This window comes from Sceloporus occidentalis, unplaced genomic scaffold, assembly GCF_023333645.1.
Source record: "Sceloporus occidentalis isolate IW3139 unplaced genomic scaffold, rSceOcc1.0.p SCAF_1, whole genome shotgun sequence".
Lineage (NCBI taxonomy): Eukaryota > Metazoa > Chordata > Lepidosauria > Squamata > Phrynosomatidae > Sceloporus > Sceloporus occidentalis.
Window position 1 is genome coordinate 282,766,594 of NW_028316981.1, and position 26,190 is coordinate 282,792,783.

At 41.5% G+C, this 26,190-nt stretch overlaps 2 protein-coding genes across 3 annotated transcripts in view; one reads left to right on the plus strand and one right to left on the minus strand.

Annotated features, from left to right (window-relative positions):
* Positions 1-9,711, minus strand: part of CWC27 (CWC27 spliceosome associated cyclophilin) — a 139,995-nt gene extending 130,284 nt beyond the window's left edge. Inside the window, exons 1-4 of one of the 2 annotated variants that reach the window (XM_089495164.1) lie at positions 9,426-9,708; positions 3,406-3,502; positions 921-1,033; positions 132-275 (exon numbers count right to left, since the gene is read on the minus strand). In XM_089495164.1, coding sequence (XP_089351290.1) covers positions 132-275; positions 921-1,033; positions 3,406-3,502; positions 9,426-9,467 — 396 coding nt within the window. In that variant the 5' untranslated portion in view covers positions 9,468-9,708. Of the gene's footprint in view, positions 1-131; positions 276-920; positions 1,034-3,405; positions 3,503-9,425 lie in introns of both variants that reach the window. The other variant, XM_089495168.1, reaches the window with a different exon arrangement.
* A 728-nt stretch (positions 9,712-10,439) lies between these two features.
* SREK1IP1 (SREK1 interacting protein 1) lies at positions 10,440-23,932 on the plus strand. Its single transcript, XM_089495182.1, has 5 exons — positions 10,440-10,715; positions 14,740-14,787; positions 21,011-21,151; positions 21,922-22,000; positions 23,600-23,932. The coding sequence occupies exons 1-5, from the start codon at positions 10,703-10,705 to the stop codon at positions 23,790-23,792; spliced, it is 474 nt and encodes a 157-aa protein (XP_089351308.1). The 5' UTR covers positions 10,440-10,702; the 3' UTR covers positions 23,793-23,932.
* Positions 23,933-26,190: the final 2,258 nt, after the last annotated feature.

Sequence of the window (26,190 nt, forward strand, 5' to 3'; positions counted from 1 at the left end):
AGACCCAAACACCTTTCCAAGGAGTCCTCGACAGCTTATAAGAATATCATCTGAGGTTTCTGAGTAAACAAATCAGATCTAATAGGAATCCAGAGAAAAATAATGATGTACAAGATAGAAGCCAGGCAAACCTTTCCAAAGATGGTATGCTTGTTGTTAAGTTCATCTGCACGACCCAAAGTAAAGAAGAACTGGCTGCCATTATCGTGAGGCCCAGCATTTGCCATGGCAACCAGACCTCGACGATTAAAGCGCAATCGAGAATGGAATTCATCCTGTGAATTAAAAAAAGAACAATTAAGGAACAGGTTTAATTGGCTGTTGTTATTCAACAGCTTGTCCATTCATATGCACAGAATGACCTTTAGTGTATTGCATCAAAAACCATTAAAATGAACTTCAAAAACAACACCTGCTTTCATTATAATACGTACTTCTTTCACTTGCTTTGTTATAAACGTATGTGCATCTTCACCGGAAAATTCAGAAACAACTCATATAATTTATATGCTATAAGTATAACATAATTCCAACTTCTAAGGACTTGCAACATATAACAGGTGAAGCCCTTTGGTGACTTGCAAATGTAGACTACTTTAGTTATATCAGAAGCAACTTGCACCAGGAGGATCTTTGTTTTTAGCTATCCCAGTTAACAAGCAGGAAGCAGCAGTTTTCCCCCCCAAAGGTACAATTCCCATTCCCCACCACCACTCCCTTCTCCTTTTGTGTCGTGTCTTCTTAGATTCTAAGCCTGAGGGCAGGGAACCGTCTAACTAAAAGATTGTATGTACAGCGCTGTGTAAATTTACAGCACTTTATAAATAAAGGTTAATAATAATAATAATAATAACAACAACAACATAATGGCAAATGTCTTTTTGCATGGAAAATAAACCCCAAGTAAAACAGAAGTTTACCTTGAAAGGAGCACCATAGATTGACTCTCCTCCTGATCCAGTACCAGTTGGATCTCCACCTTGCACTATAAATTCAGGCACAACCCTGTGAAATATTGTGTTGTCGTAATAATCTGAAAAGAAATATTATATTGTATTAGTTTACACTGGTAGAAATATTTTCATTGGCAAGTGAATTCTAGATGTTAACTGGAATGTTATTCCTTCAAAGGGAACTCCTTCAAATTAACTAAATTAAGAAATGTTGCTAACTTTCTAAGCTATCAAAATCCTATGATATCGATTACAAAATTTAGAAATGCTTTTACATTTTTTTTTAAAAAAATTGAACAAATAATGAACAAATAATATTACTGACAGGGGTTCCACAAATACTGACATGATATAAAGCCAAGCCCTATTTGTTCCCTACTACGAGTCCCTTGTTTTCATGTGTAGCAGTTCTCAAACTTCTTTTTTAATCCAGTTTGACACCATTTTAACTGTCACAGCTCCATCCTATAGAATCCTGGAATTTGTAGTTTGTTGTGGCAACAGAGCTCTCTGACAGAGAGGGTTAAATATCTGACAAAAGTATAAATCCCAGGATTCCATAGTATTAAGCCATGGCAGTTAAAATGGTGCCAAACTGCATTAATTCTGCATTGTTGATGCAGCCAGAGACAAAGGAAATTGCTGAAGGTCTTAGTGGGTCATATAATAAATGTTTCTTTCTATGTTCTACAAATGGCAACACATATGTACAGTGGGCCCTTGTTATCTGCTGGAGGTTGGTTCCAGGAAACCTCCCCCCCTGTGGTTAACAAATTTTGTGGATGCTTAAGTCCCATTCAATACAATGGCATAGAAAATAAATAAAATGGCAAAATCAAGGCTTGCTTTCTGGAATTTATATATTTTAAAGCATTTTCAAGCCATGGATGCTTGAATCTGTGGATAAAAAATCCATGGATAAGGAGGGCTGACTGTAATCTATATTTTATTAACTATGGAGCCTAATCCTAACCCTTAACTTTTAAAAAATAAATTACTATACGGACTCAACACTGCCTTGTGATAAACACAGATCATAGGTAAAAACCTTGTTAGCATTTTGATTATCTGTCTCTGGTCAAAATATCTTCAATATTCCTTCTCAGAAGAAATAAATCAAGTGCTGGACAAAGGTCAGATGTTTTCAACTCTTCAGAGATCTAACTGGGACTTTCAGATTGCCAGCTCTCCTTTGCTTGTTCTTCTATTTTCAAAAATGTTATTTCTCTCTGAGGGCTTCCAAGAGGCAGAGTGAATTACATGGAGATTTGGATTCAAAACAGTGTGAATAATTCCTGTCGTCTTAACTTTTGTGAAACTCAGAAATATCCACGCCTCTGAGATTGTCAGAGGGCTCAAGAAAGATATGAGATCATGAACCACTGACAAGAATTTTGGAGAAATGTCCTTCATGCAAATGAATCACCTCTCCAATGGAGAGGCCTTTTGCAGATGCTGAGGGCCTGGTCATGCCCTTATGTAAAATATCAAGAGATACCCGTATTTTCTGGTGTATAAGACGACTGGGCATATAAGACGACTCCCAACTTTTCCAGTTAAAATATAGAGTTTGGGATATACTCGCCTTATAAGACTATCCCTCTTCCAATGCCCACCAAATAAATTTTTTTAAAAACATCAGATTTGATTTCAATATGTAATTTTAATTCAAATGCTTATCACATGCAGGTACTTAACAGGAAAACTTGTTTTATAAAAAGCCTGTTTGGACTGGTGAGCTCACCCTGCCTGCCCAGCCCTCCCTGTCTCCAAGACTATCAGAGCAGTAATGCAAACACGTCTCTTTGTTCCATACCCTGGGCGTCCCAGACGCCTGCAGTTTGCTCTGGCCTTTACTTACACCTTCCTGGTGAGGCACCCCCTCACCTCGTCATCGGGATCACGTTAAGTCATTTCTATCCACGAATCCTGGTGAGTGGATTTTCTTCTACCGTACTTGTACAGTGCCATCCTTGCTGCTTTCATACGGTCGCCGCATACGGCGAGGATGTGGCCGCAGCCATTTTTGAGCTCTGCCCATCATATGTGGCGACCGCAGATTCTCCAGTCCAGCATGGAAGTTTCAGCACCCACCCTATAAGATGACACCCGGCATATAAGACGACCCCTGACTTTTGAGAAAATTTTCCTGGGTTAAAAAGTAGTCTTATAAGACAGAAAATACAGTACTTCTGTTTTTCTCCTGCTCACAAACTGCAATACAAAGTAGGTTAAAAAAAAACTTATGAGTTCTTCCTAGCAGACACAACAGCAGCCAGCTGCTCATTAAAACAAAACAAAACAAAAAAACTTCAGTATTTCCAACTGCAGTTCTAGGCTTCCAAACAGTAAGTCAGTGTAATCTGTAATACTCTGTAAAGAAATGTAATAAAGAATATGCATTCCTGTTGAAATGTAGTACCTCAGTTAACAGGCAAATATATTATCTTACCTTCCATGCAAAGCTGAATAAAGTTCCGACATGCTTTGGGAGCTTCTTTTGACCATAGTTCAATATCAATGTCTCCAGCAGTTGTTTTCAGTAAAACCTGGATAAAAACAGAATTCAGGTTCAAAGACAGGTGCATGTTCTAGTTTGTCAAATCTAGTAAGAACAACTTGCACTCATCTGCCACCAGAAACTTCCCTTTCTTCAGAGTATTGCTAAACACGAGAACAAGAAAGTCCCACTTACAGGCAATATATCCAGTTTTAATCTTTATTTTCATAACTACCATTGCAATTCTCCCTTCTTAAATCCATGCCCTGTTTTGAAACTCCCACAGCTCAATACCACATCATACCTAAACCACATCATACCTAAATTGCTGTTGGAAAGTAGAATTCACAATGAAAACGTCCAGGGCTTGGGAAAATTACTATTTTTTAACCGTAACTGGCCATACTGGATAATGATTCTGAGAGCTTAGTTTTTAAAAAGTAACTTTTCAAAGTTCTGAATATTCCATTTGGGGACTCTTTTAGTACCCAATTGTGCTACACTGTCTCTGTAATTCACTTCAGCTTTGCACCCAGTGTAGCACCGTGTTAATTATTCTTGTGCTGTTCAGTAAATATCTGAGTCCCAAGCACTGATCTAGTGTGAAAGATTTTTCCAATGCTATATTTTTCCACTTCTCCCCATCATGTACCATTCAGACATTTTGGATTACATAACATGTGTTGGCCATTCTGGACAGGAATGATGGGAGTAGTAGTACAATACATCTGGAGTTCCCCAGGCCGAGGAGAGCTACCATAATATAAAGCCATGTTAAATTTGATGATCTGTCCATCATCATAGTCACCATACCCACTGCTGAACATATTCCACGAATGAACAGTGCAAGGGAAAGGGCACACCCAACACTTTCTCCATTTGCTGTAATGGCCATAACCATTATAGACAATCTCCTATAACTTTAGAAATCTTGAGACTGTTCACTATCAGAAGGCCCTTTCATATGGTCCTGTTTTCCACTGACATGGTGTGTGTGTGTGTGTGTGTGTGTGTGTGTGTGGAGTCTACAGAAGAAAAGATGAGAAAGAACTCAAATTGGCTTGTTCCTTGATGTCATCAGAATTCCCAAAGTAGCATTTTGGTCAGAAACTGAAATAGATTATCTCATGCCTTTCAGCTGCAGACAAATGATGGTTCCTAATTTGAGCAGCAGTGAAGAAGAAAAAAAAATCCATGAGTCTCTTGGGCACACATAGTCAAAAATAGAAGCCAGAAGCAGTTCCTGGTTTCTCAGAAAAGTAAATCCTCTTCAGTTCAGAAGACTGGGAAAAGTCTGTATTTTGGCACAATTTGAATAACATTGGGATGGGCAGCATACAGCCCTGGGGATGCATGCAGACTCAAAGTCTACTTGTGCCGCCTCCAGGAGCACCAGTTCACATTTTAAAAGGGTTGTAGCCACTGTAGTGTAGTGGTTTGAGTGCTGGGCTATGATTCTGGAGAAAAGAGTTTTATTCACAACTCAGTCATGAAACCCACTGAGCCACATGCTCTCAGCCTCAGGGGAAGGCAATAGCAAACCTCCTTTGAGCAAATCTTGCCAAGAAAACCCCATGATAGGTTCACCTTAGGGTCACCATCAGTCAGAAACAACTTGAAGGCACATAACAAATCCCAACACTGCACTTTTTAAAATTAAAAAACAAAACATTTCTTCAAAACAGACTTCACTACAGTAAATAGTGTCATCTTCTGGCCTATGAGGGAGTTGACCAGGCAGGCCCAGCTCCATCAGGGCTAGCCTGGAAGAAGAGACTCCTCCCTCCATAACTATCATCTTCTGGCCTATGAGGGAGTTGACCAGGCAGGCCCAGCTCCATCAGGGCTAGCCTGGAAGAAGAGACCCCTGCCTCCATAACTATCATCTTCTGGCCTATGAGGGAGTTGACCAGGCAGGCCCAGCTCCATCAGGGCTAGCCTGGAAGAAGAGACTCCTCCCTCCATAACTATCATCTTCTGGCCTATGAGGGAGTTGACCAGGCAGGCCCAGCTCCATCAGGGCTAGCCTGGAAGAAGAGACCCCTGCCTCCAGAACTGCCATCCTTCGGCCTGCAAGGGAGTTGACTAGGCAGGCCCAGCTCCACCAGGGCTAGCCTGGAAGAAGAGACTCCTCCCTCCATAACTGTCATCTTCTGGCCTATGAGGGAGTTGACCAGGCAGGCCCAGCTCCATCAGGGCTAGCCTGGAAGAAGAGACCCCTGCCTCCAGAACCGTCATCTTCCGGCCTATGAGGGAGTTGACCAGGCAGGCCCAGCTCCATCAGGGCTAGCCTAGAAGAAGGGACTCATCCCTCCAGAACTGCCATCCTCCGGCCTGCGAGGGAGTTGACCAGGCAGGCCCAGCTCCACCAGGGCTAGCCTGGAAGAAGAGACTCCTCCCTCCACAACTGCCATCTTCCGGCCTATGAGGGAGTTGACCAGGCAGGCCCAGCTCCATCAGGGCTAGCCTGGAAGAAGGGACTCATCCCTCCAGAACTGCCATCCTCTGGCCTGCGAGGGAGTTGACCAGGCAGGCCCAGCTCCATCAGGGCTAGCCTGGAAGAAGAGACTCCTCCCTCCACAACTGCCATCCTTCAGCCTGCAAGGGAGTTGACCAGGCAGGCCCAGCTCCACCAGGGCTAGCCTGGAATAAGAGACTCCTCCCTCCATAACTGTCATCTTCCGGCCTATGAGGGAGTTGACCAGGCAGGCCCAGCTCCATCAGGGCTAGCCTGGAAGAAGAGACTCCTCCCTCCAGAACTGCCATCCTCCGGCCTGCGAGGGAGTTGACCACGCAGGCCCAGCTCCACCAGGGCTAGCCGGGAAGAAGAGACTCCTCCCTCCATAACTGTCATCTTCTGGCCTATGAGGGAGTTGACCAGGCTAGCCTGAAGAAGAAGAGCCCTCCCTCCAGTCCATCTGCCTTGGTCCAGGCCGCAGAGGGAGAGAAGAATGCTGGACCTGATACCCTCCCCCCCATCATTCCCTTCTCTTTTTGTGTCGTGTCTTTTTAGATTGTAAGCCTGAGGGCAGGGAACTGCCTATTATCCCCTCTGTTGTAAGCTGCCCGGATTCCCAGTGATTAGGCGACATATAAATAAATCCTATTATTATTGTTGTTGTCCTATTAAGAATGGCTTAGGGAGCTTGGTACGTTTGTCTTGGAGAAGACTGAAAGGTGATGTGATTGGTGTGTGCCTTCATAATTTTTCCAATTTATGGCAACCCTGAAGTAAAACCTATCAAAGGGATTTCTTGGCAAGGTTTGCTCAGAGGAGAGGTTGCCTTTGCCTTCCTCTGAAGGTGAGAGAGTGTGAATTAGCCAAGGCCATAGGCCACTCAGTAGATTACCTTGGGCGAACAGAGATTTGAACTCTGGTTGCCAGAGTTGTAATCCAGCAGTCAAACCACTAACTACATCATGGCGGCTCTCACTGTTAGATACCTAAAGGGGTCCCTCTGGGGCGCCACCAGGGAGAAAGGCAGGATATAAAGGAAATAAATGAAATAAATGTTATACAAAACATATAGCAAGCTTGTGTTTTGCCCTTTCAAAGACTTAGAATACATCTACACCACGGAAATAATGCAGTTTGATACCAGTTCGGCTGCCACGGCTCCATCCTACAGAGTCCTGGGACTTGTACCTTTTAGATGCATCAACACTCATTGGCAGAGAGGGCTGAAGACCTTGCAAAACTACAAATCCCAGGATTCCATAGCTACCACACTTAGGCTGCATCTGCATTGCAAAAATAATCCAGGTTGACATCACTTTAGCTGCCATGGCTCAAACACTATGGAATTCTGGGTTTTGTAGTTTGTTGTGGCACCAGAGATTTGTGACAGGGAAGGCAAGATGTCTCACAAAGTGGTGTCTAACTGCATTACTTCTAATGTATATGGACCCTACTAGGACACAAAATGATGGGTTTAAATTTTTACAAGCTGCTTGGCAGTCCTTAAAGGGAGATCAGACAGCCAACTTCCAAAAGTGCTTTATTTGTGTATTATACAGGCACATACGTGGCGGGGTGGGTGGGTGGGGGTGGACTGCATGGCCCTTGGGGCAGTGGCATCACTAGGGTGGTGCGGGGTGTGCGTGTGCAGACCATACCAGGTGACACCCTAAGAGGGGTGACAACCTTTCTCCTCCTCAGACAGATGCATTTGGGCAGAAATCAGCTGTGGCATTCGCCTGCATCCCTTAAAACAGTGAAGCAACGGGGTGAGGCTCAGAGGGAGGAGAAAGGCCAGGCCCCAGGATGTTTCTTTTTAATAAAAGAAAAATTCAAATTTAAAAAAAGATTTTTTAAAAAAACATCCAACTTTAACCACATGAAACTATGCATATTTAAACAAATTTCGTCCATAATGTCATCCATAAACTACAGCCTCCTCAGCAATAGACTGAACAGGGACAGTGCCTTCCTGGCTCACTACACACATTTCAACAGTATCTGACCCCATCCTCATGGGAGCATCCTACACTCATCTATCCTTCCCACCTTCCAAAGCCAAACTAGTCCTGCCATCTCATTTCCATGCCCAATGGAAATACTCAGCTTGGTCTTTGTCCAAATGACCATGTTAAAACTGGACTTGCTACTTCGTTTCCATACCCAAAGGATTTTGAATACGAATTGGCATTTCCACATGCTTTGCGCCAGTCTGTACTCGGCCTTTGGTCTATGAAAGCTCATGCTGCCAACTTCTTTCTTTCAGTGAGCCTGAAAGGGGCTACAAGATCTCTCTACATACTGCTTCTACAGACTAACGCAGCTATATCTTTGAATATTTATATTTATTTACATCAATATCAATATAATAAATAAATAAACAGCATACAAATTGAGCCACTTCATTTCCATACACAAAGGATTTTGAATTTGAATTGACATTTCTTGCATACCAATGGCATATATATGAGTGTGTGTATTTGTAGCTTATATATATATTTGTGAATAAAAGAAAATGGCAACCTTTATAGTAATTCAAACACAGAGGTCCCTAACATACATTCTATTGGACGGTTCAAAGTTTAAACGTACAGAACTTTCTTGCAACCAGAGCAAAGATACATGAATACATTAAAACACACTTAAGGCACATTTGGACTATCGATATCCCATCACCCTTATCACCCATGTGATACTTTCTCTTTCAAGGAGGCTGTTTCCTATCCTTGATCCTTATGGCCTTCAGAGCAGAGCCAGGTGCCTTGATGGACCTCCAAAGGCCATCTTGTTGTCTCTAAACATTCTGCTGCAAGTCCTTTTCAGCATCCTCTTTCTTCACAAGGCCTCAACTCAAAAGCCTTACTTTTAGGTATCCACTGCGCAGCCATTTGCTACCAATCTATTGTGGGGATATTAATCATTAAAACCCATCTGTCTCAGAAGTAGACGTAAGTCCAGGAAAGCTCCTGCTCCCAACCTCTTTCTTTCAGTGGGTCTCAAAGGGGCCACAAGGTCTCTCTACAATACATTATTATTACTATTATATCCAAATGCATCTGAGGAAGGAGGCCAAAGTCTAGGAAAGCTCCTGCTGCCAATTTCCTTCTTTCATTGAGTCTCAAAGGGGCCACAAGGTCTCTCTAAATTATTATTATTATTATTATTATTATTATATCCAAATGCATCTGAGGAAGGAGGCTGAAGTCCAGTAATGCTCCTGCTGCCAACCTCTTTCTTTCAGTGGGTCTCAAAGGGGCCACAAGGTCTCTCTGCATTAATACAAAAGAAGCGTCCCTGAGGGTGAAATGGGAAGAAGAGGAGGAGGAGGAGGAGGTCAATGGAGGGGTGAGACCAGGGGAAAAGCCAGCCCCAGATAAGCCACTGCTTTGGGGTCCTCCCCATAGATTCCCACTCCATCTCCTGCCAAGAAGGTAAACAAACCCAAGGACCAGGCGTTTATCCAGCCCTCCTGGGCATAAGCGGGGGCCGCCTCCTTCCTTCCTTCCTCCCTCACCTTTCCGTTGGTCGGGGGCTCCTGGATGTAGATGTTGCTCATGGCGAGGAGCCAGAAGCAGCAGCAGGAGAGTCTCCTTCTTACTTCAGGCTCCAGGGCGAACCTCCCGCCATTTTGAGAACCGGGCGCCACCACTTCCTCGGCGGGGGTGCGCGGGGGCAGCGACGCGGAAGAAAGGGCTCCAAAGTGTCTTCTTCGGCGCCGGGAAGAGCTGTGTCGACGTAGTTTTGAAGCTATGGCATATTAAAGCAGTGTCTGAGTGCGTATTAATCTAATTCCTAGCACTAGATCCCTCGCAGCGCGGGGAGTCCCCCCTCGGAGAATGGTACAGCCCGCCGTGCTCTGCCCAATGGCTTCCGGCTGAGTATCGCTGCCCGCAGCTGTTTCGTTCCGCCTCGAAGCAGTTCCGCCTGATCTGCTGCGGAGGATGGGAGAACTGGGAATGCAGAGAGATCTTGCAGCGCCTTTGAGGCTCACTGAAAGACAGACATCGGCAGCAGGGGCTTCCCTAGATTTAAGTCTGCTTCCTCATAATGCATTCCTTGTTGTATCATCTCTTGCACTTTTGCAAATGGCATCGTTTCTACAGTGCAGGAGCCCCATAAACATATCCAGGGTAGCCGTGCTGGCCATACAGCAAAGTACAATATCACCCAAGAAACCCACTAAACCCTTTATTTGAACAACCAAAATGCACAAAATGCAAGCTTTCCCTAGTCCAGTGATTCTCAAACTCTGGTTCTCTAGGGGGTTTTTTGGACTCCAACTCCCAGAAGCCTTAGCCAGCTTGGCCAACAGTCAGGAATTCTGGGAGCTGAAGTCCAAAACATTCGGAGGGGGACCAAAGTTTGGGAACCACCGATTGGACACAATTCTTCCAGAGGACAAACTTTCCTGCGTTGCTATTGGCTTGAGCCTCCGCCAATCAAGCGTGCAGGCCCCGCCCTCTGCCATTAGACTTGATTGGCTGCTAGGAAGAGGAGCATTCCATTGCAAGGGAAGCGGGGGTGGCGCGTGCTTAATAGGATTTCCAGTCGGGTGGTTTCACGCTGGGGACAGAACGGGGGCTCCTTGGAAGGTACCACTCTGCAAAGGAGGGGTGGTTTGTGGCTGTCTCCATATGAGTGAATAGGGCACTTTTGTTGCTCCCCCCCTTCGTTGCTGGTAGTACAGCCCTCAGTGGACGAGTCTAAGTTTTCTGGCGGGGGTGAGAGCAGCGTTGTTCATCCTGGGAAGTCGCCCATCGAAGAGGAGAGGAGGTGGCGGAGGCTCTCTGTATGGCGGCGCCAGGTGAGCTGCTCCAGGGCGAGGTAACGGAGGGAGTAACGACTGATAGTAACTACTCCGCTTTTCGTTACTCACATCTGGGAATGAAAGGAGTCCCATCTGGAGGCTGGAGGGGAGGAGGGGAAGCCACTGAGGAACAGATCCCATCGTCGTCATCAGTTAATGCTTCAGTGGGACCTGGGTCCAAAGCACACCGCAGAAGCAGCCCCTGGCTCAGTGCTGGGGGGTTGGAGCCTTGATCCCAGTGGGCTTCCATGGCTGAGCAGGGATTCGAACCCAGGTCCCCAGAGTCCATGCCCCATGCACTGGCCTACAGCCATTCTGAAGGAGAGAGTGCCACGGTGGCATCCATTGGAATGCACTTGTCCTTCCATGTTGGCTGGGGTCAGGGGCACAAGACCCCGCGGATATGGAGAGACCGCAATCACAGAAAGACTTATGCTTCTGCTGATGTTTCACCTCTCTAGGGATCTCTGGGTCCTCCAGGGCAACTCTGTGCAACGCATCTGCCAGACATTGACCATAGAGTTGCGCTGGAGGAGCTACAAGTACTCTCTAGGAGTCTCTGGGTCCTCCAGTGTGACTCTTGGTTGAAGTTGACCATAGAGTTGCACAGGAGGACCTAGATATTCCTAGAGAGAACAGATTCATATACAAATCCGTGAATAATGACAGCCGCAGATATCAGAGCCACAAACCTGGCGGGACGAGCGTATATTGTTACTATATACTGCGACAGAGAAACAAGTGTGGAGCCTCTTGTTAATTTCCCTGCTTCTTTGGCATCCCTTGGTCCCAATTCATGGCTAAAAGAAGGAGTGAGGTTTCACTGAATCCTTTCCTACAATCTTTTCCAAAGCGCTTTCCTCCATACTGCAACCTCCCAGAGGCCACAGTTTGCTCACTGCTCACCTCAGTGTTTCTTTCCTTCCCTCTTTCTTTCTATATTACTTTACGTGTTTTGCATAGGCACCTATCTAATTATCTGGCATGAAAAGAAGGGCCAGCCTAGTGTCATGGTTTGAGTGTTGGACTGTGCCTCTGGAGACCAGGGTTCGATTCCCAGCTTAGCCATGAACCCCACTGGGTGACCGTGGGCAAGAAGTCACACTCTCTCAGCCTCAGAGGATGGCAAGGGCAATGGCAAACCACCTCCGAACAAATCTTGCCAGGAAAACCCCATGATAGGTTTGCCTTAGGGTCGCCGTAAGTTGGAAATGACTTGAAGGCATGCAAGGAGAAAAGGGGTCCATCCGTGGTTGTCGAAATGGCCAGAGAGGTAGTTGGTGTCTCCTCTGCCTTAAATGGATGCACAGAAGTGTAAAAACATTTTTGGCAAGATTTACACAACAACTTTCAATCAAACGGATCTCAAAAGGGTTATAAGCAACAAATGTACTTCCACACACCAGCTCTTCCCGCCACGCAACACTTCCTTAGGATCAGAGCAAGTTTCTCTTTGGTTCTGCATCCAAAAACTGCTGACAGTTGTAGTGAAGGGAAGGGGAAGCTATCTCCTGCACCTGCTCCTTCTCAGGCCAGAAGGTGGGAGATGGCTGATCTTCCACTGGCTAGGATGGTCTTCCTTCGTTTTTCTCCAGATAACGAACCCACATTACACACCTACAGTAGTTTGAAATCACCTTACCTCTCATGACCCCATCCTAAGTAATCCTGTAAGTTGTAGTTTGATCAGGTAGAATTTTCCTCTAGAGAATTCAGATGCTGCAGTTTAAGTTTGTGCACTAGACCTCTCTTAACAGGGCATGGCGACAGTAACAGAAGAAGAAATGTTTATTGATTAGCCCTTAAGCCATTTCAGAATAACACTAAAACAAGTAAAACACACTATAAAATCCTATAGAAATTCTATAGCAATTAGAAAAGAACTAAAATGTAATAACACAGAATCTGAGATGTATATAGAGTACTGTATGGCTGTCATATAAATGTAAAACAATATAAGTACATTAGAAGTACAGTACCTAAAAATGAGACATAGTTATAAAACTGATTATAAAAATCTATACCACAGGTTCAAGATACAAAAATGGGTAAAAAAAACCACAAATGTATTACAGCATTAAGATGATAATACATAAAGTTATAAAATGGAACACGAAGCATCACACAAATGTCAGCAACATATGTGGCCCTGCAGATGTTACTGGACTCCCAACTCCCATTCGCACCACCCAGCATGGCCAGTGACACTGGATGGCAGTTGTTACTTTACTCACTAATGGTTGCATTAGCTCATCCCTGAGGAAGATGGGAAAACAATAAATAATCTCCAACACTTAAATAATTTTAATAATAATAAAAATTTGTTTTATTTATATACCGCTATTCCAAAGATCATAGCGGTGAACAGCAAGTAAGCTAATTAGCAAGTAAGCTAATTTGCCCCCAACCGTCTGGGTACTCATTTTAGTGACCTCGGAAGGATGCAAGCCTGAGTCGAGCTTGGGCCCTTTTGCTGGTCTTGAACTCGCAACCTTGTGGTTTTGAGTGAACGGCTGCAGTACAGGCATTTAACCACTGCACCACCAATAATATTACATTATATTAAACAAGGTGTTTCGATAGCAGCAGCAGCCACAGGGCTGCAGTGGATAATAGAATAGAATTTATTGTGGATTTAGATATTTTCAAACCATATCAAGTTCCTAAGACTTACATTATAATTGTGACAAAATTGTAATTATGGATTTTGTTATGACCTGTGGATACGTCAAGGGTAAAACTTCGGGGGGGGGGGGCATGTAACAAAGGATGTAAAGGATGATGCAAAGGAAAATGATGCCAAAGAATCTAGAAAATTCTGGCAGGCATAACTGTGCTCAAAAGGCTGGATGATGGATTTGAGAGTAGACAGGGGATGGCTCCTTTCATGTGTGTGTATATGAGTTGAAGGACAGTACTCACATTGACCCATGGATAAGTCAACCCAGGGTTTTTGGGTCATATTTTTGACTAACATTTCTAGACTTATATATGAGTATATACAGTAAGTATCTTCTGTAGCACTCCACCATGGTATCTGAAGTAATTGAGAGGGTTTTTTTTTTAATTGAGTTTTTCTGTCGCTCCTGCCAGACATTATTCTGGAGTGATCTGAGGGAAGATAGGCTACTGAGTATGCTCCATCAAGGAAAACTGATCAGTAGATGAGGGAGCAGTTGATAGGTTCTGTCTTGGGTGCATACAAGGAAGGTTTTATAATGTACTCTTTTCAACTACTCCCAATCAGGATAAAGACAACAGAGTTACATTAGCATTGTGGGTAGAGTTTCCCATTCTCAGTTTAAACCTTTGCCCACTGCCTCATGATGAAATACAACCTGTGTAAAACCAGCTTCCTAAAAGAACTTGCAAAGGGAGTTATGAATTGTCATGTTTTTCTCCCCTTGGTGGCACTGTTTACCAAGAAGGAACACTAGTAATGCAATGATGATTTTGATAACATATTTTCAGAGCATAATATAATTACAGTTCTTTCATATTAAGTGGGTGAGCACTTGAATAGACAGTGACATAATGAATTTTAAAACACAGTAGGTTTTAGAACTATTGTGTTGTTGTTCTGTGCCTTCAGGTTGTTTCAGACTTATGATGAGCCTAAGTCTATGGCGAGTCTATCACAGAGTTTTCTTGGCAAGTTTCTTTGGAGGGGTTCGCCATTGCCATCCTCTGAGGCTGAGAGAATGTCACCTGCCTAAGGTCACCCAGCGAGTTTACATGACAGAGACAGGATTCGAACCTTGGAGTACAGAATCATCCTCCAGATGTTTCTGGCCTGCAACTTCCATTGGCCGTAACCTTTGTAAATGTCTATGGGAAGATAACCAACTTGTGTCAAAACAAAAGAAAATCCACCACCACTTTGTTATGTATAGCAATGCAAATAGGCAACTTTGCTCCTGTGTTTAGTAGATCTATTGTTCTCTGTTCTCTGTGTTATCCTGCGTAGTACATATTTTGAACCATTTCCAAAACTAATATGAAATGTATTTTGCTTTTTCAGGTGGTAATAAAGATAACATCAGGGCAGGGTGCAAGAAATGTGGCTATCGTAAGTATCTACCAAGATATAATTGCCTAATTTTTAGCTAGTGGGTTTTATTGATGTTTTTATTGGTTTTAAGTTAGGAATGAATGATGGCTTTTATGATGTTGTATGGTGTTATCTTGGGGGGTTCCTATGTTATATAATGTATTGTTATTGTTTCTGTTATTATTGTTAACCGCCGTGATCATTGGAACGGCGGTATATAAATAAACCTTCATTCATTCATTCATTCATTCATTCATAAGATTTTATGTTAAACTTCACTACTTCTCTATGACATTGTCTGATTAAAATTAATATGTGAGTAGTTGAGACTGACTTAAAAAATATAATGATCAGCAAAATGGCTTTTAAGATAAGTGAATGAAAGGAAGTTCAGGGAAGAAAGGTTTTTATATCTCTTTCTACCTCATGCAGCACACACAGATTTTGCCAGACAATATGAAGGCCTACTGAACAGTCTGAATTGGGTGAAGGAAGACGTTGAGTTCCCTTCTTTTTGAGTTCCTTCCAGTGTCCCATCCCACACTAGTTCAAGAGGTCCCGCTCTCAATAATTTGACAGTTTGAGGGTTGGGTATATTGGTGGCTATGGTGGGAAAGGAGGGTAGAAAACTTGAAAGAGCTTAATTCATTTTCATAAATCATTTTAATTAATCTTGGTGCAGCAATAGTCCTCATCTCCTTTCTCACAGTTTCATTTTTTATGCTCTACCACAGTTTACTTGTTTGCCTAATTTATATCCTACCTTCTTCCCAGCATGGAACTCAAGGAAGCTTACAATATCAATTAAAACTAATAATAATAATAGTAATAATAATAATAATATAAGCAGTCCTTTTAAAAACACTAATTTAAAACAGTTATTGATTATAATAACCAATGCAAAGAAATGGAAGGAAACCAAAAGGGTAGAATAAGTAAACTCTTTCACAAGATCCAAGAGATTAAAGGAAATTTTAAAAATACAAATTTTATTATTTAAATTTAAATTTAAATGTATTTGTGGAGCCCCAGAAATCGAGGATTTGCCTCATTATTTGTTTTTTTGCTCACTATATACTGGTCCAAGAACTACATTTATGGGATCTATTCTGTCCAATTTACAGTCTAATACCATTTCCGAAAAGATTTATTATCTCTTGTCTGATATTGATTCTAAGGCAGGGGTAGACAATCTTTTTGAGCTGGGGGCTGGGTTGCTGTCCCTCAGACAACTGGGGGGGCCGAAGCCAAAAAATAAATAAATAAATAATTTTTGAAAAATTTAAATAAATAAATAAACCGGGACAAATGTAAGACAACATTTTCAAATGGTGGACACTTTTTTTAAAAAAGTGGAGGACACACAAAAAAATTTGCTGATTTTTAAAAAAATGTTAATATAAATGCATGTTTCTGAGGCGTCTATAGACAATTGACCCCCTTGCCCCTGCGTGCGAGAGGCCAAAGGCCCCGGCGGCAATTGGTGGCAGGACCGGGCTGGGGCCGGTCCCAAGGCCTCGCCGGGCCGCATCCGGCCCACGGGCCGCAGGTTGCCTACCCCTGTTCTAAGGTAACTTATAAGGTTTCGCTGTTGGCCTCAGCAGCAATCAAAATTCGGGCAAGGGTAATAGCAGACATTGCAGTTGATTGTCAGGGGGATGACCTTATCTAAACCTTGAAGTGGTTTTTTAATGTTGTCTTGTTTAATTGACTGGAAGCATTATGTATTAAATTTGGATGTTATTTGATGGAATATTTTATAATTCTGAATTGCTGTCATTGGTTTTATATTTTATCATGCGAATGGCCTTTGGCTTAAGCATTAATAAAGATTGATTGATTGATTGATTTTATTATTAAATATTACTTTTAAGAAAAACTTAACATACAAAACAAAACAAAATGTTCAACATCCTCAACTTCTACATCAACAATTAAACAAACTAACAAAACAAAAAAACCCCACAAAACTAAATAATCACAACTGAACTCGTGCAAACACATCAGTATACCTGAAATTCAAACTAAGAATGGAGATGCCATATAGAATGTTCCACTTCAGTTTCTCAAAGAAATACAACCTTCCTTGTTTCTCACAGTTTTTGGCAATTATATCCTCACCAGCTCTCCTCCTGCGACTCTCCTCCTCCTCTCCAGCCAGAAGGGAGATGCCATATGAAGAACGGGGGAATCCATTATACAATCACGAAAAAAAATGGTGGGAGCAATACCTTAAGGAGCTATATAAAAAGGGGGCAAAAGTGACAGATAAATTCACAGTTTAAGAAAGTGCAACGGAAGCTGCTGTCAAAGCTCTTGGGATAAATAAATCACCACAGGTAGATTGCATCACGCTGTTTCAAGCTTTAGAGATGTAATCCATTCAAGTGATGACAAAAATCTGCCAACATATATGGAAAACAAAACAACGGCCCTCAGACTGGAAGCACTCAAATGTTTCAGTTCCAAAAAAAGAGGAAAGCAGGGATTGTAGTAACCAATCAATAGTGCATTAATCTCTCATGCAAGCATGGGGGTGGAGCCAGGCGCCCCATTTCCACGTTAGGCACAGCAACAAGGGTCTGCTCACTAGCAGAGACTCAGGGGAAGGTAAGGAGCACACAGGATGTCTAAACAGCTGGGGGTTGCCAAGAAGATTCAAGGAAACTGCTCAGCAAACTGACTTGACTCATGTTAAGGGTTGCTTAACCCAGGATTGGGCCAGATATGCATCCAGTCTGCCAGGATCCTGGCTGATCCTTTCTCTTTCTTTCTTCCTTCTCCTCGAGGATGACACAAGGCCAGTGGAAAAACAGGCTTTTTGGCCCATGTGGACAGCCCCTCATACTATGGACTTTTTCACATGGGGAAAATTGGAAGGTTATCCCAGGGTGAATCCAGGGTCATCAAGGGGATTTGACATTATTTTGCAAGTGAATATCATACGGCGTCAGAGCCAGTCCAAAGCCAATCCACATGGAATCACGAGTAATCCCAGGAATAACTAAATTCAGTGAAAAAGCAAATTTATAAATCCTTTTGCACAGCGAATTTGCAGTCAGTTCATTTTTGCCTTGTTATGAAATGCTTATCTACATCGACCATGGATTTCCTTCATTACAAACAAACTACAATTCCCATGCTACTTTTCTGCGGGCAGAAGAGCCACCCACAACCCTGGGCCCTTGAGGGAATGAAGCCCAAGCCGTCATCACGGTTCCCTTTCCGCCGCACTGCCACTGCTTCTCCTTCTTCTCAAGGCGAGCCTCCTCTCTTCCTTCTCTGCCTCAGAGCTGTGGTGGAGGGGGTGGGTGAGCAGAACGGGAGGTTGGCAGCAACCCCTGGAGCACTGGCCTGGAGTTGGGGGGGCAGCTCGAATCCCCCAAGCCGCTGCCTTTCTCCCTCCATGGCTTCCATTAAAGGGGGGGAGGGGTTCAGGCGTGCAACACCTGTCCTCCTGGCACTGCCGCTGACCCCCTGCTGCTTGCCTTGGCCTTCTGCTCTGTCCTCTGCTGCTCCTGCTTCTTTGGAACTGTCGCCACAGCTCTATTTGTTGGCCAGGCGGCAGTCCCTCCTTGCTTGGCTCTTTCTAGCCTCTCAGAGAGCTGAGTTGCATGGCCAGATTAAGCTTCCTCTCCTCTTCTCCTCCTCCACTCCCCAGAGAGGGCAATCTCCAAGTTGGGAGGGAGCAGCTCACGAGGAGGGGGCACGCTAAGTGTGTGCACCTGGCAGGACAGAGGCAGCGGGCAATGACAGGGCGACGGGGCACCCTTCCCTCTCTGGAGCATGGGGAGCTTGTTGAAATGACAGTTTGAAGCATGCGTATAAAAGCTGGTAATGGGGATTTGTCCTCCTCCGTTTGATATCCAAATTTGCATTAGATCCACTTTACTGTGCCTTTAACCTCCTGTTGTGCTCTGTGTCTGATAACAGTTAGCAAATGGGCTTGCTTTTCCGGGATGCCAGCACTTTAACCATTTTCGGGAAGGAAGCACATAGGTCCCTGTGTGAAAAAGTTTTATGAGGCTGAGAGTGCATGACTTGCCCAGGGTCACCCACTGGCTTTTTATGCTTCATTCCGTGAATTGAACCCTGATCTCCAGAGTTGTAGTCCAATGCTCAAACCACTATGCCACGCTGGCTATACTTAACTAACTAGCTGGTACAGAATACTGGCCAATGTTTTTAAGACTCTCTTGAAGGCCTTTACTGAGGAGACCAGGCAAATGTTAACCAGAAACAAATCATATAACGGTGGGGAAGGACTTGTCTGTTACTTGTGCCGGATTAAATGGTTTTAGATTTACGTACCTCTAATACAGCAGGACCTCTGACATAGGTCTTGGAGTACAAACACAGTCATATATGTGAAACCTTGCAGTGGTACTTCTCTGAGATTAGTGTTATCTTCCCATTATTGAGGTTTAGTGTTCTTTTAGTTTGACTAGGTCTCTAGCTGTAAAAATGAAGGCGATCTGGATAAGGTATTTTGATCATATACAATTTTGACTAACCTGTCTTGTTGTAGTTGCAATAATAATTATTTAAAACTTACATTTAAAAATCCTTTCACATGCAAGAATTCGTTAGCAACATTATTTAGTTTGTGTTTTATCACTATTGTGTGGCTAATGGCATGGGAATTGTTGAAATGTGACTAATGAGGCCTCCTAAAAATGAAATAGAAATGTGGTTAGGCAGATAAAACTTAAGGCCCGTAAAGACAGGCCAAAATAAAGCTGCTTTAGGTCACTGGAGGTATGCTGTTTAAATGACACACACACCTTAAGAGGCCATAAACTGTGCCAAAGCTACGCTCCAGTCCTTAGGACTGGAGCGTGGCTTTGGCGTGGCTTCTGGCCTCTTAAGATGCATGCATCATTTAAACAGCATACCTCCAAAGGGACCCGAAGCAGCTTTATTTTGGCCTGTCTTTATAGGCTCTTAATTTTCTTTTTTATTATTTGTTTTTGTTGTTACTTATATTTTAGAAGAATATCTCAGATATGAAAGGCCACTCGGCTTGTGTGAAAACTATTTATATTTTTGTTCTTAACACAGCAGTACATCTCTTGTTCTTCTGTTCTTTTTCTTCCCATTAGTATAACAACCATTAGAAAATACTTCTAGATACTGTAATCACTTAGATACAAAATCAAATTGGCCATGTTCATAGATACAGCCTGTTCACAGATAAATTATTTTGAAATGAGGTAAGTTTCATGAGAAAAGTTATTAGCTATGACCCATCAGTGTTGATGGAAGCATTCTGTCAGCAGAAGGTTGGGAGAAGGAATTCACCTGTTCTTGTTCTACCTGAAAATCTGCTGTAGAGGAGTGGAACAGCTTTTAAAGCAGGGTGGCTGGCTGGAGGAGGGAGGAGATTAGGCATCCTATTATGCCAATGTAAATACATTATCTCAAGACTGGATTTAACCCACTTCAAAATTATCATTCTTGTTGCTTCTGTACATTAATATTTTTTAAAATATTATTTTACTCTTGGAGTCTCACAAGACGACAGTGGCTGTTGTGGCACAGTTTGCAGCTTGCCCAGAGCCACCCTAGGAGAATGGGCCAAGTATGATCCAATTAAAATCTAAAATTTATAATTCAAAAAAATAATGATCAAATACATATTTACCCTTAGACAAATGAGTCTCCAAGGAGGTTGTATTGTGGGGCTGTTGCAGCCCATTCCCATAGAAGTAATCTTGTACTAAACAAAAATGGAGTAGCAAGGCTGCCTGCTGCAAGGAAGGGAGACATGAAGTATTTGGTAGAAGGGCATGCTTTGTCTCTTTTTGATATTATTATTTTATTAACTTATATCCTTTCTCCCTGCATAGGATCCAAGGTGATGTTTGAGTCCTCTTAGTTTGATTTGGTGTTCTATAGCAGCAGAACACTTGAATACAGGACTTGGTTAGAAAACTGTGATGTTCAAGCCAATTACACATTTTATTGGAAAAGATAGTTTTTACATTTAAATTCTAAATAAATGCAGTTGAACAAAGTGTCTGTTACAGTGGAGGTCTTCTTTTCTCTATCATGCATTTATTCTTCATGGTATCTTACTTAACTGTTCAAGTAGTTTATTGTTATAAATGACAGTTTTTCTTCCTTGTATTTTGATTAAAATAGAATAAGTTATCCCACCCCACTGAACAGTAAATTATTATTTTGTTCATTCTTTTGTTGGCTTTCCTAACTTATTCTTCTCTCGTTGAATTTTACTTAGCTGGCCATTTGACATTTGAATGCCGAAACTTTCTTCGAGTGGATCCCAAAAGGGATATTGTTTTAGATGTCAGCAGCACAAGCAGTGAAGACAGTGAGGAAGAAGAACTGGGAAAACTGCAACCCATACCAGAAAAACAGAGTAAATTTAAGCATCCTATTTGTCTTCTTTATCTTTTTACCAGAATTTCTTTCCCTGCTGGGACTAAATGTGTTAGTAAGATCTTGACAAATTGCTTTTAATAAGTAATTGGTTACTGTTATATCCCTTAGTTATTTGCTGTTGTGGTTGTAGTTACAGTTGTTAAATAAACACTCTCCTTCTCAAAAGCACATACACTTTTTTACTTGCTTAAAAAAAATCCAGCCACATGGATGCTTTTAATTCAGCAGCATGAAGCACAGCACAAGTCAACACTAAAAACATATAACATTCATCTACCACCATTTAGTGTTTCATCAAAAAAGGTGTGGCATTATCCCTTGTTAAGGTACATTTATAATACATTCAACTTGTAATACCTGTAACACCTTCTTCATTGCAGAAATATTTTTTCATGTTACTCATTATCTATACTTAGTTACTTCCAGGCTTGGCAGTTAGCAGCATAGTAAACAAACTAGAGAATGAATGATCTTTTGGAGTTTGTCTTTACAGTGAAGAGTGCTTCCAAGTAGAAGGCTTCCAGCAATACCAGTCCAAATAAATTGTCCAGCTAGTTCTTGTTTTCCTCCTCATGGGTTTTGATGGGAAGAAAGATGAAAACCCAGAACTTGTGGAGATTTGCAAGACTGAGTGGACATTGTAATACTAAAAAGTTTTATCTGGAAGCACCTCAGGTGCAAAGTATAAACTAAAGACATCAGGAATGTTTTGTTGTTGCTCTAAAATCTTATCATTTCAATTCATAGATATTGGTGTTGAAGAAGATAAGAAAAAGGCCAAAAAGAAGCATAAAGAAAAATCAAAATTAAAGAAAGCACGAAAAAGGTATATTGTTTGACTTTTATATCATATTTCCTACATGCGCAGTATTTGGATAGTAATTTTTAAAATCTTGTTTTTATATTACCTTCTCATATAAATCTCTCTGTACAATTGTGTAATTTTAAAATCTGGTAGATAATCACTTGGATTTTTTTTATCCAAAGGCAATAGAGCAAAATACTTCTACAACTTTGAGTTTGAGACAATTAATCATACATAAAGTAGAGCTATTAAAATAAATGGGACTTCTGTTTAATCATGACTGGCAAGTCCATTGCTTTCTTTTGGTCTGTTCTAAGTATGAGGAATCCCTAAGACATTTTATATAGGCCATACTGTTGCTGTAAATTGTGCTTGAAGCATTATAAATAAAATGTACCTTTTCCCCTACAAAACAGTAATTTTAATTTATGATTTTGTGATCGTAAATGTACATTTGGCCAAATTCAGAATGTTTAAACCATGTTTGCTTGTCTTTGTGACAGCTTTGAGCAGACATTCTGTTGTCAGAATCATCATTCCTGCTAATGCTGAGCTTAATCCCAGCTTTCTGATGTTTTGATAACAAGCCCAGTGTAGGCCTATCAGTTAATGAAGACTTTAATGTCTTTATGGAAACAAGGTCACTCTTGGCCTCAGAAAAAGGCAATAATGAACCTCCTCTGAACAAATCTTGCCCCAAAAAATCAGCCATGATATCCCTTAGGATAAATTGAAAATTACTTGAAGGCAGACAACAGCAACTCGGAATCATGCTAGCCTAATCTTATCTCTTTTTTCAGTAGAATTACAAACCTGGTGGATCAGGGGAATGCTGTGGATGTAATGTATCTTGGTTTCAGTAATGCTGGTACAATGTAAACTAAATGATGCTATTGTTAAGTGCTTTGACTGAACCCAAAAATTGCTTACTAGTGTTATTCACCAGTCTAGAGAGACATGACAAGTGAGAGGCCACAGGGTTTTGTCCTAGTGTTGTTTAGCATCTTTTTAAATAACTTTCATGAAGGAGTAAAGAGGACATCAAATTGTGAAGGATAGCTAATACCTCATAAGTTAGATTCACGATTCAGGTTGACTTCAACAGATTGGAGTAGTGGTCCAAATTTTTTTTTAAATGAATGTCAACGGAGATGAATTTAGGATACATTAGGCAGGAAAAACCATATGTTCAAGTATGATAGGGAACATCTGGCTTGAGTAGATGTGAAAAGGATCTAGGAGTCTTAGTAGACAGCATGATAAATGTTGAGTCATCTGTGAGATGTGGCAAAACAAGGCAATGCAGTTTTGGGCATTTTTGTGTTGATCTGTAGTGTCCAGATCAAGGGAAGTAATATTACTTTGATTTGGTCTCACATGTAATACTGTGCCCAGTTCTGTTCACCACAATTCAACAAAGATATCAGCAAGCTGAAATGTATGCAGTGGAGTGTGGCTGAGATTGTAAAAGAGCCCGGAAACTAAGCCTTATAAGGAAAATGTGAGACAATTGGATATGTTAAGCCTGGAGAAGAGAAGACTGAGGTGATAATGGAGTGGTCATTTTTGAATATCAAGGAGTGTCACATCACAGATGTTTGTATTCTTGTATTCAAATAGGTCTTATTCCTCAAGTGCTACAGAAGAGGATGAGCCTAAATCAAAAAAACAGAAATCCCACAAAAAGGAGAAGAAGGAGAAGAAGAATAAATCCAAGAAAAGAAAACATCACCACAAAAAGGGGAAAAAGAAGCAAAAGAAGGGGAGAGATTCTTCATCCTCTGATAGCTCAGACTCCTCTAGCAGTGACTGAGAAGCAAAGCTAAAATGATGATGATTCATTCCAGTTCATATTGTGATCTAGTTAATATGTATATATATTTTTACTGAAAAAAAGCTATTTATAATTATGTCTCTTCCTTATATTAAACTATTTTTTCAAAGCCTAAAGAAGCTTATTTTCCCCTTTGCTTCTAACCTTTATTTCCATTTCAGATTTGAAAGAGAACTAATTTTACTTCCTACAGTTTTTTTCTCTGACCCCCATAAATGAGAGGACTCCAGGTCATCTTTTTATCAACAGCCCTACTGACAAACACAGGACTGTGGCTTCTTGCATTGAATCTATCCAGCTGTAATGTAGTCTTCCTTTTTTCCTACTGCCTTTATGTAGACCGTTCAAAATATTTTAGAGGAGTCTCTTCCCAGCTACTTAATCCAAGAACCACAGAGTAATACAGAAATGGTAGGATTGTCCTGGATTCTTAAAACCTTAGGTCCTTATCACATTACAAAGGAGAGGCAGTGAGATAGAAGTGGCTTTCTGCTTATCTCCCTGCATGAAGTCGTCCAGAGGGAGACAGTTGCAAAAGTGTGACTTTTGCTAAATAGATTTTTCCATCAGGGCAAAAGGCATGCTTTTACAATTGTCTCCATCAGAAACAGAATGGAAGTGCTTCAAAGGCATGTTGAAATGTAAACAGCTGCTTTTAGCTGACTGCCATTCGTCTTTCGTAATGCGGTAAAGATCTTATGTATCTGTATAATAATTACGGCAAAATAACCATTTCGTATAAAACTCAGAAGCTATTATTTTATGTTTATTTCTTTGGCTGAACAACAAGTACATCCAGTGTTCTTATTCTCTGTACAATTAGCTGCAAGAAACATGTAGACAGAAAATTAGCATCAAAGACCAATATCTTTTATTGGTCCATGCATCTTTCTTTGCATTAACAAATATGAACGCAAGATTTGTGTGTTTATGTACTTTCAAGATAGCAAGTTTTAAAGCATATTATAATACAGAACTGTCTCCCATTTCTACCTTGCTCATGTAACCATCCCTACAAGAATGGTTCTGGCCTTAACAAACAAGGCTTTCCATGGTTCTTCCAGACAACAACTGCAGGGTATGTTTTCCTTTGAACATCCCTTCCCCTGGCTCTGAATTAATTCCAATAGGAAGAACATATGGCATAGATCATCCCCTAATTCTAGGGGACAGAAGGGGAATAGGACAGCTTTGGAACCTGTTGTTTTACATGTTCCTCTGGCCCTCCCCAGAACAGAAGCTGTTGCTGTTGACTTGACAGCAATTAACAACAAAAACAGCTGTATCCTATATGAACATTTGTAAAGTTCACTTGATTTTTCTAATGAAATAGGCATCAAGAATGTCTTTCACATAAACACAAAAATGGCTAAGTGGATTCCCCCCCCCCCCCAGTTTCTCCTCTTTTAAAGGAATTACCTGTACATATTAACATTTAATATACTTTTAATCCTCTCCCTTCCCCTGAAAAGCTGTAGCTTTCTGGAATATAGAGTGCAGAACATAGTTTTGCTTATCCACCATACTTATTATAGAACCCAGTATGCATTATTTACAGTTGAAAGGTCTCTGCTTTCTGTTCTGTCTGCTGCTTTTTAAAAAACCTTTCTTTAGATGGACTTTGAAACATCAAACATAAACAGATGGCCCTTGGAGTATCAAGGTAGTTGAACCCCAACGAAATTAAATAACCTACTAGAGGAGCAGTTTTAAAAAAATTTCACCCTAACAATTGAGATTTCATCAGGCTTCACTGTCGGAAATTATTTTTCTTAGAAACTTAAAAGCTTTGGGGAAATGTTTATCCTTCAGACATGTTCTGGAATATATTTTTCAGCAGCAATTAATTCTTAATAGCTTTGTATGAAACCGTTTCCCAAAGGCATTCCAACCCTCTGCTCAAAGACAGGACTGTTTGTCCACCAGCCAGGCCTTGTGCCTATGTATGTGTGTTGAGACAGCATTTCTTGTTGAAATCAGAGCATAATATGCCCCAAAATGCAGTGCAAGCATTTATGAAGAGCTGTTGAACAAAGTTCAAAGATTGGTCTGCCCATATCTACAAAACACTGCATTTCAATGTTCAATATTGAATGTATGATGAAAGCAAATGCACAAATCCTTTCATTTGGCAATCAAATTTCAGATTTTACCCTATACATAGTTCCATCTCTCAGACACTTGACAATGTAGCATATGGTGAAATGCATGAGGCAAAACTGGCAAAGGAAATGTGTGAAAATGCAATAACTTGTTCTGCATATTTCAGATGTCAAATAAATTAGAAAATTTCAAGTTGAAACCAAGCCAAAAAAAGGAATATTTTTCATTGAAGGTAAGAAAGTCATAGCATGGAAGTATTAAAAATAAGATTACT

Coding starts and splice junctions, on each gene's coding strand:
- SREK1IP1 (XM_089495182.1), top strand. Junction 21,152..21,921: donor ACCCATACCAGAAAAACAGA/GTAAATTTAAGC, acceptor TTCAATTCATAG/ATATTGGTGTTGAAGAAGAT. Junction 22,001..23,599: donor TTAAAGAAAGCACGAAAAAG/GTATATTGTTTG, acceptor GTATTCAAATAG/GTCTTATTCCTCAAGTGCTA.